Source organism: Schistocerca gregaria, chromosome 2, assembly GCF_023897955.1.
Source record: "Schistocerca gregaria isolate iqSchGreg1 chromosome 2, iqSchGreg1.2, whole genome shotgun sequence".
Classification (NCBI taxonomy): domain Eukaryota; kingdom Metazoa; phylum Arthropoda; class Insecta; order Orthoptera; family Acrididae; genus Schistocerca; species Schistocerca gregaria.
Genome location: NC_064921.1, coordinates 928,946,087 through 928,967,907, shown reverse-complemented (window position 1 = coordinate 928,967,907; position 21,821 = coordinate 928,946,087). Strand labels below are relative to the sequence as shown.

The following is a 21,821-nucleotide window of genomic DNA, read 5'->3' as shown; positions in this document are numbered from 1 at the left end:
ACCTTTTATGTCACTAGGACAAATCTTTGACTGTTTATAAATTTCATGTACAGAAAGGGTAATTGACGTCATACTTACAGGATCCCGAAGAAAGTTGAGCACACCTTCCATTATTTGTGGTAGGAGATTCTCCATCTGTTTATGGCAACCTTCACCCACAGCTGAAAGAGCCATAAGAGCAGCATGCCTGGAAAATTTTAGTTCAAGATAGGTGTAATCCTACAAATACCATGACAGTAAAACTGTGGAGTAGAAATATCAAATGTTCTAAGTGCGTAATTTAAACTTAGCACAGTGAACCAAAGGCAGTATGTCTTTTTTACATAACTTATTCATATCCGAAAATCTGAAGTCTTCTACCATACAATTAGGCTGTGCATCTCACCACCATAAAAAAATTATGAGAAACCAGAAAATAAATAATTCATTATAACATCCTGGTTCCCTACCAAGAAACGACTGGTTTCAGGTGCCAATAAAGTTTTTGTTTCTGCAATTAATACCAAAGCAATGTGATTTGTGATAATAGAAGTATAGAAGCACAGCAGTAATGTTTTAATAATAATTGTAATAAAACAAAAACGATTTCGCTATATTTTTTTAACAGGAGAAAGTAAAAATTACTGACTTCTGCTTCTTATACAACTCCATTTTCCAGATATGTTGCAAATTTTACTGTAGAACTCTCTGTGCCAGTGAGGAAGAAATAGCAACAATGTCTACAGGGGTGTGTTTTACATGTGACAGATACAGCTGGTCTTTCAGATGAAAGATGACTCAGCATCATCAGCCATAGTTTTTTTCTCTTTTGAAAGAAATTGCATTTTTCCTGTCTTCTCTTTTAGAGTAGTAAGTTTTCATAGTTTTTTGAGACATAAGTTTGACACACTTTGCTCATACTGTAGGTCTTACAGGCTTGCATTGACATCTTTAAAATCAGAGAGGTCAATATACACATCAGGATGTGTTCATAGCTTTAACAGACTCAACGCACTTGTGCAAATATCTCAGAACAAAGGCCATGCTTATCTATCTTTGGTTCCCTGTAACTGCAAAATCTGCCAACTCAAAAAGCTGCATCCAACCACCAAAAACTTGCATTCTTTCTTTTCAGACCTTAAAGATTTTGAATATAAATGAAGCAATCTAAACTATCTTGTGCAACAAGACTTATCACACATACCACAAAAGCAGCTGACATGAATACTCAAAACTTTGGTGACTTAGCTGCCTGCTGTAATATATACTGGATTGTGTTCATGTTGGGACAGATAATACTTGCTGTATATCAATAAAAATAACAGTATTTACACTACTGGAGAGTTTTGACTTGGCTAAATCAATACACATTAAATCCATTGCATGTTTGTAATTTGTATGATGAATCTCTTGTTCAACTACAACTGCTGTTGATGTGTCCTTATCACCTCAGGTCTGAAAACTAAATATCATTTAATCGACACGAGTACATATGAGAACTGCGAAAGAACTCGTGTTGCATCTCTTGAAAACTGACGTGTAAATTTTTAAGAAACAGAAGTCAATGGATACATTGTCTTATATGAAAGTAAAGTTCTTTATACAGTTTAATGTTCATGTGCTCTTCACTCAACTTTGATTGATTAATGGCTTTCATCATGTCCTTTATGTGATCTTAAACTTGCTGTCTATCCATCACATTTAACAGCCTGCCTTCTTATTAAGGATACCTTCTTATATAGACACTACTCTTTTCTAGCCTGAAGAGCCTGCAAAAGTGTGTGTTTGAGTCCAAATTCTTTATTGGAAAGCTGTCTGGCAAACTTGCTTAGTGCCACCACCAGTATCAGGTACTGTGTAACACACTTAACTGAAGACAACTGCTTGCTAGATTATATGTACCAGCCCACATAGTTTGATTTCTTGTTCATTTTCACTCCTCCTCCTTGTGCCTTTGTACTGCAACAGTGCAGGGTCGACATGGTTGTAAATGTATTTGGCCCTACCTGTCACTAATCCATTATACCCAGGGACAGAATAAGTTAAGCCCAACCACATATGGTGGTATTCATACGAAAGTGAGCAAAAGGTTTCTAAATGTTTGTGAATCAAGTAAATGAGACAGGCCTTTGGTGCCAACCCGATGGTAATATACAGGGATGTGGGAAACAGCCTACAAACCACATCCAGACTGCCTGGCACATCAGTTCTTGTTAATCCAACAAGAGAATTCGATCAGGGGTCTGTGCACCTCCCTGTTCTAGAAGTGGTGCTTTAACAAGCACGACTATCTGGGTAAATTCATTTTCACACTCTATTCTGTAATATTCATTGAAAAATTTGTACTTCTAGTGAAATGATATATCATTGTAGGAAGCCTAAAACAGTTCTGTGAACTATACTCTACAAACTGATACAGTAATTCATAAAGATTCAAACATTAAATGTGAGATCACCAATACTACTTGCAGTTCATTAGGTGAGTTAAGTAAATGAATAAAGTTTGTGTTATCAGATCATTAGTAATACCTTACTGACCTCATTGTTTTATGCCCCTTTACCAAAACTCCCCCCCTCCCTTATGTGACTTTTGCAGACCCTTTGCCTGTTCAATTCTCTAGATTTTTGTTACTATGTTTGAGGCCAAAATTATCTCCCTCCATTACAAAGATGTCTTACTAATACATACAAAAGCTTACATGCACTCTGCTTATCACACCAACTGTGCGTCTACTAACTGGAGGGGACCTTGACACATGGCACTTTGAATGCCAAACAGCACAGCTTGACAAAAAGACCATGAATTTGTGGAGCACTTTCTCCAAGACAAACAATGGAGAGTGCAGGATGGAGTAAGCTTGTAGAAGAGGTGCTGAGTCACACATAGGAACACTGAAAAAGACTGCTAAAATGTTAAAGCTTTCGGATAAAGTCCTCCACCTGTAGCAGAAAAAACACATTCACACAAGCACAACTCAGGGGGATGGGACAATACTACTGACGCTGAAAGTTAGCACAGTAAAAACCCTATTTTACGTTCTTGTGCACCCCACACCCAAAAAACACAAATTTGAGAAAAAATGTAGAACTGGGTAAAACAAAAATATGAGCAAGATGGCATATATGATAAAAAAAATCGCAGTCCTCTCCAATAATTTGTATAAAACCAGTCTAAGCAAGGAAATTAAATGTACCATACTATAATTCGTGGTAATGAATTTCATCAGTTCTTAGAAAATAACAGTTGTGTAAAAGCAAGTAAAAACTTGAGATTTTCACTCTGCAGCGGAGTGTGCGCTGATATGAAACTTCCTGGCAGATTAAAACTGTGTGCCTGACCGAGACTCGAACTCGGGACTTTTGCCTTTCGCGGGCAAGTGCTCTACTATCTTTCAGGAGTGCTAGTTTTGCAAGGTTCGCAGGAGAGCTTCTGTAAAGTTTGGAAGGTAGGAGACGAGATACTGGCAGAAGTAAAGCTGTGAGTATCGGGCATGAGTCGTGCTTCGGTAGCTCAGATGGTAGAGCACTTGCCCGTGAAAGGCAAAGGTCCCGAGCTCGAGTCTCGGTCGGGCACACAGATTTAATCTGCCAGGAAGTTACAAACTATATGTTCAAAACATGCATTTTTTGGGAGATCATACTTTATGTTCACCCAGAAGAAAGCAAAAATTGATGAACATGTCGAATAAAACAAAAAAACACCACAGCAACTAATTGCTTAAACCATAAACATGAATGCGGAATCCCCTTCATGACGTACTTTGTCACCCTTGATGTTTTTGTTCAATGCTTTTATTATAAGCAGCATTTCATCTGCTCACCATCAGGTGTACAGTGTTATTTCAGACTTTATGAGAGAAACAGAGGTGAAAAATTAAGTTTACCTCGCCAATTGATGTTACAAGCTTATCAAAAGTCGGCTCAGTGAATTCCTGTACACTGTGTAAAATGTAAATTTGAAAGCAAGCTCAGGTGCTACAGTTTCATTTCATGTGCTTTATCACTGCTGTGAATCTTTACGACCTACATTATATGGTATGTAGCTATTGCAATTGTATCATCTCACATCTCTTTCAAATGTGCTTTTGCAAAACCCGTTCTATTTCCATGCGACATCTCTGTCATAGCACATCATCTGCACATACAGCATATTTTCAGCACTTCGCAAATGCTTTCACCCTTACTTGCACTCTAGTGGATGAAGGGCCATTCCACACATCCACACATCCAGTAGGTGGTTGCTGCACAGGCTATTGGGTGACTTAACAAGTCACCAGCCAATAAATGTTCACAAGCCAGAAATGGGTGATGCTCCCTCAATTATGACCAAGCATATTCTTCAAGATTCTGTGTTTGAATTTAAAAGGTCAACAAGTGATATTGCTGCTGAATACAGTACATGAAAAAAGATAAGACCAAGTTCTATGACCCGAAAAAAGGTATTGGCTCGGTCCGGAACACTTCACGTCGGCTGTCTTGTTATTTCATAACTGCTGCAACCCGGCAATAGTTGTATCATAACTACGCAGTGAAGCTAAATGTTGCAAGTTGTGCTGGCAACACTGAATGTGGATTACATTAGCATTTCCTCTCTCACACCTGCCCTCTCCACAGTGGCCTAAAATATTCCCTTAATTCTACCATCACCTGTGTGGAACCATCTGTCTTTTGAACCACTTTTAACTTGTTCAGTCACATTAAATGCCAATAAGAAGAAAACGGGACAAAGTCAAGTGGGACAACAAGTAAGAACTGGGAATAGAGATTAAACTTACTAGGAAGAAATGTAAAATCAGGGATTATTTAGCATTAATCATTTGGTTTTTCACAGAGGCTACAAATTTATGCTTTAGAATTGTGAAAAGTGTAAAATCAGAATGTAAAATCTAAGTTCCACTGTAAGTGTTTACACTTAACCCTATGTATATCATTTATTGCCTTCAACACTGAGAAAGAAAGGAAAGAAGGGAGAAGACTTAATAATAATAATAAAAAAAAATCCAACTTGCAGCACCAAGGAAAAGCATGTGTTGCTGACAGCTGCTTATTTTTTATAATGACCCCCCCCCTCTCTCTCTCACACACACACACACACACACACACACACACACACACACACACACACACACACACCTGCCCTGAACAGCTGCATAGTGGCATAGTGATAGTCTGTACTTAACAAAATGCTTTGTCAGATATAGCAATTTGAGTCAGACTATAGTTTTATATTTTTCTGTTTTCTTATCTACTTCCATATAACTGCACTGCTGTGAAAATAAAACTGACCTAATTTAACATGTAAAAAGTTATGTTTACAGTCCAATTTATTTCCCCTACTAGCTCTCCCCTAACTCTCGAGCAGCTTTTTCAGCTTGGTTACCCAGCCACTAAACAAGCAGTGTTGCAAATCACCTTTTCAATACAAAATATCAGTTTAAAAATTTTCATGTGTACCCCTTATCAATTAATCTTTAAAGTGCATAAATTCCTGGGCATTTATGAATTTTGGTTAGGAGTGGGAGGGAAAAGAGAGAGAAGTAGAGAAAGTAAAGGACTTGTGCGTGTTTCGGCAGGGTAGATGACACAGTACTGGAGTAGGGATGGGAATGGGTCAGTGGGAACGGGGACTAGTGAATGTATGGGTCACGGGCATTACAGCAGTGAAGGATATGTTGTGGGCAGGTCACACCTGCCACTATCCACCACATCTACAAGAATCTCCATCAAACCTCTCCTTATAGTTGCCAAACCCTGCCTTGCAGACCTACAACATTTACTACACACTTAGTAACTCTGTCCCATCACCATTCAAAATCCAGAAACAAAACAGACCCACAACAGTGTCATGAAATGTTCTCCAAAAGCCTCCGCCTTTTAGGAGCATCTGTCCTTTCCAGAGGCACTACCTTTGGCACCACTCACTAGTTCAATCATTATGAACTTGTTGAAGACTCTTCTCTTCCCAATACTGATAGAGGAAACACTTTCTCCACCAATCTGAGTCAAACCAAATCCAACAATGAAACCTGCCTGACCTCAAGTACTCCTCCATCAACCATGATCTACCACAACTGCTCCTAAATCAGTTACCATCTGGATTCTGCCTACAAACACTAATTTTTTGGAATTGCACAGATGGGAACTCTCCCTACAACATATCTATTTCCATAACCCTCTCTGGCCTAAACAATTAGTCTTTCTCCCACCTACCTATCCCCTTCCTACTTACACTCCAGTACTAACACACGTCGTCTATTCCTTCCGCTTCTCTACCTCCCTTCCCCCAAGCAGAAAGCAGCTCAGCCTCATGACTCATGATGTTTGGCTTAACAGCCATATACTGTCCCCACCTTGATGCTGCACACTCCACCAGGCAGCACTAGCTCTTCTCCCCTCCCCACCTCATGGCACCACCTTACCCCCATCACCCACCCTTGGTTGCTGCTGTAGGACTGTAATGGCCTGAGACAGTGGACATGGTGTGTGAGCTGTGTTAGTGTGAAAGTGTGCGTTTCCAACAGGAAAAGAAAGACTGCCTGGAAGCTTTATTACATTAATAGTCTTTTCCACTGTGCCTGTCTGTGAGTCAGTGCCTCCTCTACATGGCAAGTAGCAATCTATTCTTGCATTTTATTATTTCTTCATGATAAGGCATATGTCCAGGGTTATACGACTGAGTAACGAGAACACATTAGCACTAAAGATCCATTTTGTGAAAAAAACTGCACTTAGAACTTATTACATTTCCATTTCTTAATTATAGTCAGCAGAAATGGCACTTAACAATACACAGACTATATAAGGACCCTTGACATACTACTATGGAAAGCGGAGAAAAATTAAGAGGATGATGAGGTAGAAGATATACTGAGAGAAAAATACGAAAGCACACTGAAAGATCAAGTGCAAACAAGGAACTTTGATTAGATGACATTCTGTCAGAATACTTTGGAAAACAATGACAAAACCACACCACTCAGCACCTAAGATATGATATTGGTAAAATGTCCTCCGACTTAAAAGAGAATGTAATAATTTCAAACCCAAAATAGGCAGGTGCTGATGCAAACATTACTGAACCGAGAATTCATGAAATTTACACCAATTATTTACAGAAAAATGGAAAGACTTAAAGACAACATTGGAGATCAATTTGGCTGCCTCAGAAATGTGAGGACATGTGAAGCAATACTGACCCTACAGCTTATCTTAGCAGATAGGTTAAATAAAGGCAAACCTACATTAAGCGAATTTGTAGATTCAGAGAAAGCTTCTGACAATTTTGACTAGAATACACACACCAAAATTTTGAAGCCACCAGAGGTAACATACAGGGAGCACAGAACAGAAACCAAATTGCATCCATCAGTGTCTAAGGTTATGAAAAGGACATGGCAGAGGACAAGGGAGTGACACGGGGTCCTCTCCCAATTGATGTTCAATTTGCACAACATGCAACCTTTGAAGGAAACTATGGAGAAATTTGGCAGGGGAAATTACAGACCAGGGAGAAGAAATAAAAAACTTTGAGGTTTGTCAATGACATTTTAATTCTGACAGATATAGTGAGAGACTTGGAAAATCAGTTCATTGGATACTGTTTATAAAGAAGACAAGATTAATATGAACAAAAGTAAACCTAAGGTAATGGAGTGTAGTCAATTTAAATCAGGCAATCCTCTGGGTCTTTAAGTGAGACACAGCAAGAAACTGTCAGTCACGTAATGGAGGGAAGTGAGGGGAATGGGATATTATAAATTATAGAGAGATAAAAGACTTGACTACAATAATCAGGTTTAAATGGATGTAGTTGCAACAGTTAGGTAAAGGTAATCAGCTTGTATGGGGCTGTGCAGTCCATTCTTTAGATTGAAGGCCATAACACAAAAATTTCATTGGAGGCAAAAAGAAATTAATTCAACATTAAACAAACACTCAAAACTTTATTAGCTGTGATTCTACTGGAGGTAAAGCACGTTTGGCTTTCTCAAATCTGCACACAGCCAAGAGTGAGGTGGACTTGCAACTTAAATCTTGACATACTGTGGTATCAGGGTTCCCTGGAATTAACCCAAAACCATTAGGTGTCGACACATATTCAAGGAAATAACTAGATAAAAGAAAATGCACCAACCACTGAGAGAGAAACAATAAGGCGAACTGAACAACAGAGAAATATCGAAATATATAAATTAAAATGTGAGCAACAATAAATAGAAGCACAATTGTTGGAAACAAAGTTTGTTTTCAGTCTGAAAACAAATGATGCACACCTACGAGATTTAATAATAAAAAGCAACAATAATCTAAACAATGATTCATTCACATGTTGTACAGTATTTTAAAGAATAATAGTTGACATTTAGCCACCTCCTAGGAATTATATTTTGTTTTGGGAAGGAAAAATTAAAGATGACAAAATGAGTAACTACTTCATCAACAAACTCATAATCTACCTAACTATCCTCATCCACGTATACACCCTGTTAGAATCTTTTCTGCTGCTGCAGCTATAAACAAAACAATAATTTGTTTTGAAGCCTCCATACAAAGATGTCTAAGCTCATCACCCACATCTGTTAAATGGTTATGGTTTTATACACCAGCATAGAATTTACCGGCACTTTAGAAAACAAAACTCAGGATACAAAACATGTTTTGGGAAGATTTTTGATGTGCAGCAACATGTACACCGCATATTTTTGTATTACGAAAGTATAAGTCCAAATTCCACCAAACACTGCACGTTACTTTCCGAAGCACTGAAATCTTGATTGTGATGCACTTTTGTAAGCCAGTCATAGCTCACATCACGATCTCGCCAGCCGATGACAGCGGATATTCAGAACATTGGACACGTGATGTAGTCAGCCAATAGCAACATCACTGTTACGTAACGCGAAAACACAAATAGGGAACATTAATGGTTTAAATTAATATACTTAGTGTTGCTACAAGAAAAGAAAAGCTTTCACATATAATGTTGCTCCTTTTAGCGCATGTTACACTTTAAGATACATCACACAAATGTGCCAGTAAAATGTTTAAGAACGACATAAATGTCAGATCATCTGGGCTCGAAATTATTTTAAATCATCATACTGAAAGAGTTGATTTTTAAATGAGTCATAAGTTCTGTGATTTAAGAAATTCATTGTACATTCTCACACACAGTTCATCTTGCGTAAAAGGAAATTTACTTTGAAAGTAACTCTTTTCAAAGCACCATTCGCAATATTTTCCCGCAACCTGTTAGAAATAGGTTTGCTTCAGCAGTTGCCAGAGAGCGCCAGATAACAAGCGTCTTACATAATGTCATAAAAGAAACAACACATTAGAGGATACTCTAAGCGCGCGGGAATTTCGTGAACCATACTAAAATGCATAATTCGGCTTAAAGTGCACATTCGTATGTCCAGATTCGGATGTAAATATTCTTAGAGTACCTGTACTGCATTATTTCATTTTTGATTCTTTATTATGGCATAATGCCATACATTCCAGAAGATGAAAACATGCACCTGAAATGCAGTAAACAGTTGAAACTAGCCAATAGTGAGGAATTAAACACTCCCTTTCAAATAAATTGGCTGGTTCAGTGGAACAGATTAATAAAAGCCAATTTTCTTTAGAAAATCGACAAAATAACTTCATTGTTCTGCAATGTGATTAATACTCGACTGTCAGGAAGGGGAAATAAAATAAAATCTGAAACTAATAACGTATTTTAGCCTTTCATAATTATGTAATTCACTTGATAGCTCCCGGTCACAGAAATCAGTTTTGCTTTCATTTGACGTAAGAGCAATAAACGAAAAGGAAACAGCAAAATCACTAAACGTAAACACGGGTCACGTGAGACTACCCACCTCCCCATCACAACTTAAGACTGCTCTGTAGATCTGCCCCAGATCTACGATATTTCTGAACCGGGGCAATACTAGATAGGATCAGTTTTAAAAAGGATTCTTAAAAAACATCTTCAAGCTATAGCAATGAGATTTTACACAGGAAATTTTGGAGGTGAAAACTTGTGCTTGCTTTACATCACGAACTTTGCATTGGTCAAGTGCTTCATCACAAAAGGAAATAAACCCAAGAAGTAGTGTTTTTAATGATTAAAAATGTAAGAGTGATACTAATTAGTTCAAGAAGTCTCCAGTGAAAAAAAAAATCTATTTAAAATTAAACCCTTCTCCTGGGCCCTTCTATTACTATAAAAGAATGTTATTTACAACATGTTTCATGGTGTATTGACACACTGTTTGACCCCTTTTATAAAAATTGAAGCACAGTCTTAGCTTTTATGAAACTCTGCCAATGATGTTTTTGACAGTGTAATGTGAGGCTGATATGTTCCTCTCACTGTTGTCTTTTACATACCTGTGTCTCCAATCAGTACTTGAAAGCATGGTTGGAATTGTGGATTCAATATGTGGCATTAGAGCATTACCACCCAAACCACATGCCAAACGATCCAGTGCTGATTCAGCTACCACGTTATTACTGAAAACACATTAACACATTAAGAAAGAATTTGTTACGTAGTAATGTCTACAAACAATCCATAAAAAAAGAAAAAATGGAATTCATCAAATGCTACAAGATGCAACTTTTAATGCTGCTGTGCCTCAGGAATCTTAAGTCCTATCCCTTGCATATCAATAGTACTTATTTTTAGAGTATGCATGCTGAAGTATTACACCAAGTACAAAATATATTTACGGAGAAAGATTCAATGCCTGTCTATTTCAATCCTATGCTCATGAGAGAACATGTAACACTCATGTTTTGAGTACTCTTTTCTGATGAAAACATCTAAACATGAAACAATTTTCAAAACTAATGTACTGAAAGATGAAATCTTACACAAGAGTGGTTGGCTAAATACTTTCTAGAATGATGACTCAGTTGACAGTCTCCAGAACTCTACTCATTTACACCACACCTGTAAGTGTAAATTCCACAAATTATCTGACCTTACCTCAAAGTTGAAAACACATAAAATCAGATAGACAATCTTCCACATTGCAAATAGCAGTGTTACACTTCCTTGCTAACCTAGTATGCATATATCAAATGCAAGTGTGCTATGTAGAATTGAACACTACATCTTGTGTAAGTTGCTGAAAGCAAGTACACCAGAGAGAGGTTGCTTGTTTCAACCACCTACAAATTTGTCCATTCAAGCATTATGTATGCTTCACCAGCAACGGAATTACAGTAACCAAGCAGCCCGCTGCACGATAATCCTCTTCCCAATCTTCTTTGTTATTCATGTGTTGATCATCAGAATCACCCGTCACGCACGAACGTATAAACAAACTAATCATACTGGAATAATGTATATCTTTCGCCAAGTGTACTTACATAACTGTTGCAAACTATTGGGAATACAATGTGAAATCAACTTGCTTCAATTCTCAGTTTTTGTTTTCTTATTGAAAAGTAGTGTCACATGTAAAATCATAGGTCCTACTTGTTACACATTCAAAAGTGTATTTCAAAAAAGTAACAGTGCCACTACTGCCAGTTAGAACTATTCAAGAAACTTGGAACCTTACCACAAGTATGCACCTGTGTGCTCATAGGCATCCTGCACACTTACTATATTCGTAAATTTAACAGCCTCGTTTAACAACATAGAGCAGCCAATATTTCATATACGACCAAGGTTTCAAAGTAGTTTAAATAAGATCAAACAGTGCAAAATTTTATAAGTTGGATACAGAGCTAAACGCATTTATAATGAAAGATACCTGTCATTATCTTCATCCACAACCTCATCTGTAACACTCCAATCTTCCTCCTCTTCTAGGTCAGTCATCATTTTCAGTATTTCTGGTATCAGTTGTGTGAGATACTTGCCACCAATTTTTCGTAACATAGCTGGAGCAGTTTCTGCTAATGTTACTACAGTTTCCAATGCCAAGTGACGCCATGAATCAGGCATATTTCCATCAGAAATAACCTGTGAAAACATCAAACTGCTGTATTGTAATAAAAAAATGTGATTCTGTGGATTCTTACTTAACAACACAAAAGATCACCTGTCTAATGCATCTCTTTTCAGTTCTAGAAATTATTTGACTAGTACCTTGAAATTATTGTTTTATACGAAATAATACGTGGTTCAGTAGCTAATCAGTAAACTGCGAATCCAAAGGTTTTAATCCAATTGGTTCTAGATTTCTTTTTGTGTCTTATTGCTTCTTTCACCTCTAACAAAGTTTCATAAGTGAGAAAAATGCCATACTGCACTGGCCTTAAGGAGTTCAAGCTGACCTGTAACTTGTCGCAACCAGTTGGTTAAATCAGTTGAGGCTAGAGGAAGGAATATGAGAACTACTTCCAACAGCACTATGCCAAATAAATAGGGACTTCAAACATTCACATTTATTATAAACGAAAATTCTGTCTCAAAATCTGAAAACATAAAATTTACTTCAAAGAAAACTGTGACTAGATGAGCTGTTTTATAAGTGTGTTCCAAATAGCTTAAATATAACAAATTTCCTCTTAATGTTAATGGACATCATTTAGCAAAGGCCAATTTGGAAAGATAATGTAATAGTAAGTGCATGAATTCAACAACGTGTCAATGCACTCATTGCTCTGGTGCCACATCACTTGCAGTTGTCAACCAAGTATGCAAAGATACCAGGAAAGCTAAGTTCACATTTGAAGCAGCAGTCATGAAATATTTTGACACCAGCAGGAATAGCTACCAGTGTAAAGCATTTCTCTCTCTGCACTCCCACTTTCATGTTGTGCACAGAATACTGATTTTCTTTGCAACACCTTCCTGCATAATATATGGCTGGGAAATACACAACACCTCTATCATTCTGGTAATTGCATGCGCTATTTTGTTTATATCCATACATAGTGCCTCCGCAACTGGAGAACTCACATTGCAATAATAAAATCTCTGTCACTAAACAATTTGACTGTCAGTCAAAATTTCTCTCAAATATGTCAAATAGTATCTATATGACAAGCATGTCAAATGAAGCTATACACAGGTAAATAATTTGATAAACACTGAGAACAGAAAATATGATGAAATTGGTGATGTTTGGCAAATTACTTGAACATTTTCAGGGGCCTTTTTTAAAATACACACCACGTAATGCAAGACAGCACTTTGACATACTGTATCATCATCGTCAAACGAAGAAATGCATAGATTTGTTTGCTACCTAATGTTCAAAAGTTGAAGTAATGTGGCAGTTTTCAGTGGCAGACATTTTGAACTGTGGTTGCATGAAATACTAGGAGAGGCTGGGCCTGAACTACCTCATTTAGGGCGCTGCGAACCTCAGCAGCCGATTGCGTGGTAGCCATTACCAAATGCTTTGTCATTTGCAATGCTCATTGTTCCCTTTTTGTATTTCAAAAGGAGTGAAGAGACTAATCCAGGCCACAACCAAAATTAATTATGACCCTCAACACCAAAAGAGATCAGTGATTCCTGTTCCCGCGTGTCGGCTCTGCTTTCACAGAAATACACAATACAGGTATGTGCTGATTGCCCTGCAGGAGACAGGCACGGCTTGTTTCACCACACCGCTTCTGTGCCATCTTGCAGTCATAATTCTAGTTTCTTTACGCTCACAGCTGACAGTCAATTTATAATGTCCCCACTCTGCACTGTAGCAACCAGAAAACAAAACCAGCTAAGGTATCCTGACTGAAATCTCTCTCTAATGTGCAAATAATGAGTCATTTTCTGTTCTCTTTCTGCACTATCTGCCTTGTTGGTTCTGTCTGTGGTCTTACACATGAGTTCTCAAAAGAGACTATCATTTGTTGAAAGATGATCATTAAAAGTAAACAAAAAACCATTTTGGGGAGGGGGGCGGGGAACAGGGGGGGGGGGGGCTGTTGGAGTTTCTGCAAAAGCAACCGATGGAAGTATAAAAGCTTCCCAAATACCACTTTTTTTTATCAGTTAACTACAATCACTAAGGCTTTGTCTTCAGGCATGTAATATGACAACCTTTTAAAGTTGTTCATCTCAAAATTTTGATGCAAAGTTGCTAAAAATTGGCCCTAAATTTTCAGGTCCCTAATTACGAATTACCATGGTGTTAAGACTAACCAGAGTTGACAACAGCTTTTACCTTAAAAATACTTAACAACACTCCGTACAGAAGAGTACTGATTACTTAAAACAATTTGGGTGAGGAGGGTTGTTATGATAAATGATTTTTCAGATACACGATTTTTATAAAAACATACTGGATATGAAATTAATAACAAATTAAATACAAAACTGTACATTCAGTATAGCTCCTCTTTCATACTTCCCCATTGTTTACGACATTTGTTAATGCCCTGTCACAATGTTAATTCGTATTCACTTGTGCATTAACATACCTACGAATTTCCCCTAAATTTACACTTAATGAAACAACATTAATGGAAAACAGGATTTCTTTCAAATAAATATCGTTATTGGGTTGGCTATCAAGTAATGTTTATAAACATTATGCCTTTGTTTTACTACTCCCTAGATCTGCTTCAGTATTAGTCATGAAACGTTGGAACAAATTGTGGCACTTATGCTTTGTTGCCTATCACTCCCAGCCAAACAATATCTAATAATCTTGCACACCAAGACATCTCTTGTTGTGGTGGCTACTTGGATTAACTGTTCCAATAGATGTCGGAAAATGATGTATGACTTCAAATGGACATGCACTTGTGGTCACTATCAACTGCAGCTATCAATACTGTCTGCTAGTATGCTAATATTATGGTAGTCATTATTTCCATGTTAACTTGGCCTTGGAATAATTATTATATACCAATGACACCCACTTACCAATATTTGTAACTAATAATGTAGCATAGTTGCAGGCAGGCACAATGAAAAGACACACATTAGCTTTTGGCCAAAGCCTTCATCTCATACACACCATTCAGTCACTTAAGCAAGCTCACCTTTCGCACATTTCTCAACAGCTCGGACCAGAATGCAATTGTCACGGAGAATGGAGGCAGCAACCTGGGTGTGTGCGTGCACACGTGTTTGGTGGGCAGAGAGAGGAATGTGGTAAGGAAAAAATGGGTAGCTGCATTGGCAGAGGGTGGCACACGCAGAGGATGGAAGACAAGAATAGGGAGGAGGTGACAGGATGGAGGGGACAGAAACTGGTGGAGGGTGTGGAGACAGTAGGTTGGTGTAGGATGAGGCCAAGATAGTTATGGGAGCCGAGTATGTGTTGTAAGGACAACTCTCATATGTCAATTCTCCCTTTTTTTGTCTCTCACTGTTACTACTCGTTCATTCCTTCCTGTTGATGCTGTCTCTTCTCACTGTTCCACGAGAAAGTGTGTAATATTCCTACTCTGACCCTGTGCTGTAGGAAAGGAAAACTAAGATGGTCCTTGTGTTGGCTAACAAATTGTCTTTAACCAAAAGCTATCCAAATTGCTCAACTCTACATTTCTATGACCAACAGAACCCGGGGTACAAGCCCTGGAAAAATCTGTTTCTGTGTACAGCGTTGTGGTACTATTGGGTAGTGCATGCTGCCACATGCATACAAACTGAAAATCCTAGAGAAAGCATTCACCAAGCTAAAACAGACTACAATTCTAAAATTTCTGGCAAAAACGTAGACATTTCAGTCAAAACACTGCACACGTGTTCATATGTCAAATTTATGTACGATAACTGGTTCCCACTTAAAGGTCATTACAATTAATACAACACCCTGTTGTTCTTTTATAATGTACTTGCTTCAATAGTAATTTCCATTTTTAACTCCTTTGAAAAGTGTAGAAGTGTTTTTCATTGTATATATTTCATATTACAGGTGGTGGTGGTTAGTGTTTAACGTCCCGTCGACAACGAGGTCATTAGAGACGGAGCGCAAGCTCGTGTTAGGGAGGATTGGGAAGGAAATCGGCCGTGCCCTTTCAGAGGAACCATCCCAGCATTTGCCTGAAACGATTTAGGGAAATCACAGAAAACCTAAATCAGAATGGCTGGAGACGGGATTGAACCGTCGTCCTCCCGAATGCGAGTTCATATTACAAATCTTACAAATAAGACAAAAGGACTGACTACATACTGTAGTCTGGAAAGCCCAAATATTATATACAGCAACACCTTTCTATAACAATATTTGAAGTTTTCAATGATACCCCAGTTCATCAGTTGGAAGAGTAGAAACTAACTAACTTGTAGTATTCTCTTTCAAGTAAAATGTTTGGAGAATGACTTCAAGCATTATCAATCAACAACACACAATATCCGAAGTCCCAGTTCCAAGCTGCTGATGTTTACTTGTCTGAAGTACATACAGTGTCATACCTTTCTATAAATGTCTGTCTGTGAATTCTTTTTGTTTCTGCAGTTGACCAAAAATTGTTGTTGTTGTTGTTGTCTTCAGTCCTGACACTGGTTTGATGCAGCTCTCCATGCTACTGTATCCTGTGCAAGCTGCTTCATCTCCCAGTACCTACTGCAACCTACATCCTTCTTGGAGCCCACACAGAAGCATAACGACAATCCTTCTTTCCACACACAATACGAGACTGGAATAGAAGAGAGAACTGATAGAGGTACTCAGGGTACCCTCCGCCACACACCGTCAGGTGGCTTGCTGAGTATGGATGTAGATGTAGAATCTGCTTAGTGTATTCATCTCTTCGTCTCCCTCTACGATTTTTACCCACCAAGCTGCCCTCCAATGCTAAATTTGTGATCCCTTGATGCCTCAAAACATGTCCTACCAACCGGTACCTTCTCGTCAAGTTGTGCCATGAACTTCTCTTCTCCCCAATCCTATTCAATATCTCCTCATTAGTTACGTGATCAACCCATCTAATCTTCAGCATTCTTCTGTAGCACCACATTTCGAAAGCTTCTGTTCTCTTCTTGTCCAAACTAGTTATCGTCCATGTTTCACTTCCATACATGGCTACACTCCAAACAAATACTTTCAGAAACGACTTCCTGGCATTTAAATCTATACTCAATGTTAACAGATTTCTCTTCTTCAGAAACGCTTTCCTTACCATTGCCAGTCTACATTTTATATCCTCTCTACTTTGACCATCATCAGTTATTTTACTTCCTAAATAGCAAAACTCCTTTACTACTTACTCCTTACCCTCTCCCTTAAAACCCACATCCTTTCATCTTTCCTTTTCCTTCCCTCTTTCCTGACGAAGCAGCCGCCGGTTGCGAAAGCTCGAAATTCTGTGCGTGTGTTTGTGTGTTTTATTCATTGTGCCTATCTACTGGCGCTTTCCCGCTTGGTAAGTCTTGGAATCTTTGTTTTTAATATAAATCGAATGGTTAGACGGATTCAGCAACCCCAATGGCCCCAGACCCATCTGTCCCTCTGAGTTATAATTCCTTCATTTTTGTTAGGGGCTTTAGCCTCACAAGGGAATGTCTGGGTGGGTTTCTGGAGCTGAACATGGACTGTTCAAGAGCCTATTGCCTGTATCTCTTTTGGTCACATCGTATCACCAGGGCAAGCAGTGATACTGGTTTGCAGTGTGGATCTGAGGGACCATATCTGATTAGCTGGAAATTATTATAATATAGGTTTGTGTGTGACAAAATTTAGTCATTTGGCAAGCTCAGTATGAAACAAAGAAGCCATTATCGGTTATGAGTCATGAGGGAACTACAGCCAGAGAAAACCTGGAGAGTAGAGGGGGTGGAAGTTTTCATGACATTAATGCAGTATGGGTTAATAAATGCTGCATTGACCGAGTACTTCATTGCAATCATTCAAATGTTCACAAATGTTTTGAGCCACCTGGGAAACAGGAAGAAGGAATGATCAAAAATATCCTATTCTGAACATCTGCTCCTGCTTCAGCAGTGAAAGCTACAAACATTAAATGGAATAAAATTTTACAGTATTATACCTAGTCATCTGTGTTAAATGTAATATGGCTGCAACTGAAGTAAGCATATTGAATGATCTTTGTATTTGATATCTTACCTTCATGCAAACACACAACAGGCTGTCCAGTTGGGGTCGTAAAAATTTTGGGGAAGATTCACTCATATCAATGAAACATTTTAACAATGAATCATCTTCCTGTTTCTGTATACTTTCAACTGTGACCTGAAATTTCAGAAAAACAACATAATTAATGGCAATTATATAGTTCTGCTGTGAAATGAGAAAATCATGTAGTTTTCCCCAAATAATGTTAACAAAACTGAATTACCCTAAAACGAAGTACATACAAAAATTTCATTTTGTGCATGCGTGCCCCATATCTTCTCAATATTTGAAAAAATTGATTTCACAGCTGTCAGCATCCACTGATACAATAATTCTTTATTAAGAACCACTTTCAATCATTAATTGTTTTCAAGGATTATTTATTGTGCATGAAAGGTAATGTTCTTACTGAGGTTAAATAAAATAAGAATCATCCTGTGTTACTGTTGCCAACAATTAAGTGCATCAATATCTAAAATCTGCAAACCACTCTGAAGTGCATGATAGAGGGTATGTCTCATGGTACCAGTTATTAGAGCTTTCTCCCACTCCATTCACATATGGATTGTGGGTAAAATTGAGTGCTCAAATGTCTATGTGTGCTATAATTAATCTAACCTTGTCTTTGTGATCCCTATAGGGGCAATGTATAAGGGGTTGTAATTTATTCCTAGATTCATCACTTTCAGCTGGTTCTAAAAACTTACATAAGGTTTCACAGGTTAGTTTGTGTTATCTTCATGTAGCTGACTCCTCCCATGCATCTAAGAAACCTGCGAACACTTGTTGTTGCCTTCTTTGTATACCTTCAATATCCCCTGTTAGTCCGATTTGGTGGGTTGGTTGGTTAAAGGGATGAAATTACTACGTCATCAGTCCCTTTGTCCTCAAACTGACAGGTCAATATGACTAGATCAGAAAGGCTACCATGCAAAACCCAGGGGGAACAGAACCCCGAGCATTACTGATGTCAGTGAAGCTACAGTAAGGAACACAACAATAGAGAGAGAGAGAGAGAGAGAGAGAGAGAGAGAGAGAGAGAGAGAGAGAGAAAGGTAAGCAAGGTGCCCCATCGAGGGGCAGTCAGAAGCCCCTGAAGGCAAGTGCAAAGAGGGGACATACATCTCCCAGCCCCTGCCACTTACCAGAGTTACTCTACTCTCAGTTCGCCTTGGAAAGACTAGCAGCAGAAAGAGCAGGTAGGGTGAGGACCAGGCTGGATCATGGACCACCTAGCCCAGACACCTGCAGCCCAGTTTGAGCGGCAAAGGCAACAGTGTTTTCATCAACCCCTCAATGGGCCAATATGGTTAAGCAGCCCTCCCTTCAATGGACTGGAGGTCTGTTTCCGGAACACCAACCTCAGGAGTGTGTTTACTGGTAGCCAGTTTGGTCAAGCTATCAGCTAGTTCAATCTCCAGGATATGTGCCATTCATGGAGAAAAATTGGCAGCGGAGGGCCTCAGGATGAACTGAGTCATTTGGGCCTTGTGACAGGTCAAGACGAAACTGTGGCTATGGGACACACCACAGACGTGTACAAGAGTGGGTCCAGAGGAGAGGAGGAAGAGTAAACATCTGGAGTTCAGAGAGGATGGACTGGATGCAAATTGCAATCATAATCCCTGATCGGGACCTCCGTTTCGGATGATGGATTACCATGTTCAGAAAGAGGAGACAGTAGTTCGGATGCTTAGGGGAGCTGCGAACTTGGGCAACATAACTGACAAAGCTGCTGTTGGCGTCTGATCCACAATGGAGGGATCCCAGCCTCCACAAGTAAGCTGTTCACGGGACACATTCAAATGGTTCCTGTTCTAGGTCGAACCCTGAAGCGGATCCAGAATCCACGACACTAAGTGATGCCGAAGAATATGTCAGACCTCATAATCGAGGCGGGATTGTATCAGGGCTTTGTAAAGCTGCAGAAGGGTAGTGCGATCTGTACTCAACCTGTTGTTACTTCGGCAGCAATGTGTATTAAGGTGCGGTCAGCACTTTACCTTAAGCTGGTGAAGAAGGGGAATCATTGTCTAGAATCTAAGACTAGTCCAAAAAAGCAATAGTTTTCCATAACATTAAGTAGTTGGTCGTCATCGTAAAGTTCTGGTTGTGGGTGAATGGTATGGCATCAACAGAAGTAAATGACTTGAGTCTTGGCAGTGAAAAATTAAAAGCCAAGGGTGATAGATGATGTCTGCACCTTTCGTATGGCGTCTTGTAGTTAATGTTCAGCGACACCCGCCCTAGAGGAACAGTAAAAGCAAAAGTCATCAGCAGACAATAAAGGTGATATTGACAACCCCTGGAGGTACTGTGCGAAGCACCAACTCGAATCCTAAACATACGGCGTGACAGGCACTTCTGGATAAAAATCTAGAGTGGACCTGAGAGACCCCACTTACATAGGGTAGCAAGGATGTAGTGTCACCATGTGGTGTCATAAGCCTTTTGCAGGTTGAAGACAGCTATAAGGTGTTTACGTCCAGGCAAAAGCTGTTAGGATGCAGACTCCAGCTAAACTGGGTTATCAGTAGTGGAATGGCCTTGGCAGAAACCATCCTGGGGCAGAACCAGAAGACCCTGAGACTCAAGCAGCCAAGATAGCCGCCAGCTCACGATGTGTTCACGCAACTTACAGAGAACGTTGGTGAGACTTATTGGCTGATAACTCATCTCTAGAGGGTGCTTACCCAGTTTCAGTGCTGGCACAATGATGCTTTCTCACCATTGTGATGAAAACTCACCCTCATTCCATATGTGGTTAATGATGGCAAGAGTACAACACTTACAATCCACTGGTAGTTGCTTGATCATTTGGCTGTGGATACGGTCTGGGCCTGGGGCTGTATATAAGGACAGTGGACTAGGATACTGATGAATTCCCACACACTGAACGAAGCATTATATGGCTCCAGGTGGCATGTAGTGAAAGATAATTGTTTTCGCACCGACTGCCGTTTTGGGACATGAAAGGCAGGTTAATAATTCTTAGAAGCCGAGGCTTGAGCATAGCGCAGAGCAAAATGTTCAGCACCAGCATCTGGGTCAAAGTAGACAGTGCCACTCGAGGTAAAATACCATGTACACCTGCAGGTGTCCGGTATTCTTAGACATCTGATCTTAGTCCAAACCTGAGGATGAGTAGTACATGGTACATACTGTTTCCGCTTCTGACTTTTTATTAGGTGCTGGACCTGGGCACAGAGCCACTTAAAGGAAATGAGGTGCAATATCCGTAGGTGCCACTTTTGGTGTTGGACAGCCCGCTTACAATCCCAAATAGCATTTGCGATTTCCGAGAACCACCAAGATACTGTCTATTGAGACACGCCTGAGGAACAGGGAATCGCTAAATGAGGTGCTGAAAGAATGGCTGTAGTCGTATTCCGAACTGCCTCATTGATATCGTCAGCTGGAGGGGTGGGAGGGGGGGGGGGGGGGGCAGCCAAGGTAGACAGCAGAGGCAAAACATCCCAGTCAGTGCTGTTGAGAGCCCATCTGGGCAGGTGTCCAGGGGAGTGACACCAAGGGAGGGACAAAATCAGGAAGTGGTCAATACCACACAGGTCATCTTGGAGATGCTGGACAAGGGCTGCACATGGAAAGGTCAATGGCCGAGAAGTTTCCGTGTGCAACACAGAAGTACGTGTGAGTACCAATACTCAAGGGGGTAAGGTCAAGTTACGACAGTAAATTTTTGAGGTCTTTACCGTTGCCAGTGACCATGGTTCCACCCCACAAAGGGTTATGGGTACTGAAATCACTGAAGATTAGAAAAGGTGGAGGGGAGCTGAGAAACCAATGCAAACAGTACCATCTGAGACACTTCACCATCAGGAGGGAGGTAAACAG

General features: G+C 39.5%; 1 protein-coding gene across 2 annotated transcripts in view; it reads right to left on the bottom strand.

The window, feature by feature from the left end:
* LOC126335361 (importin-5) overlaps positions 1-21,821 on the bottom strand; it is a 156,844-nt gene that overhangs the window by 95,565 nt on the left and 39,458 nt on the right. For both annotated transcript variants that reach the window (XM_049998552.1, XM_049998551.1), the window contains 4 exons: positions 17,958-18,083; positions 11,739-11,950; positions 10,363-10,485; positions 79-187 (listed from right to left, as the gene is read on the bottom strand). In XM_049998552.1, the coding sequence (XP_049854509.1) occupies positions 79-187; positions 10,363-10,485; positions 11,739-11,950; positions 17,958-18,083 (570 nt within the window). The remainder of the gene's footprint in view (positions 1-78; positions 188-10,362; positions 10,486-11,738; positions 11,951-17,957; positions 18,084-21,821) is intronic.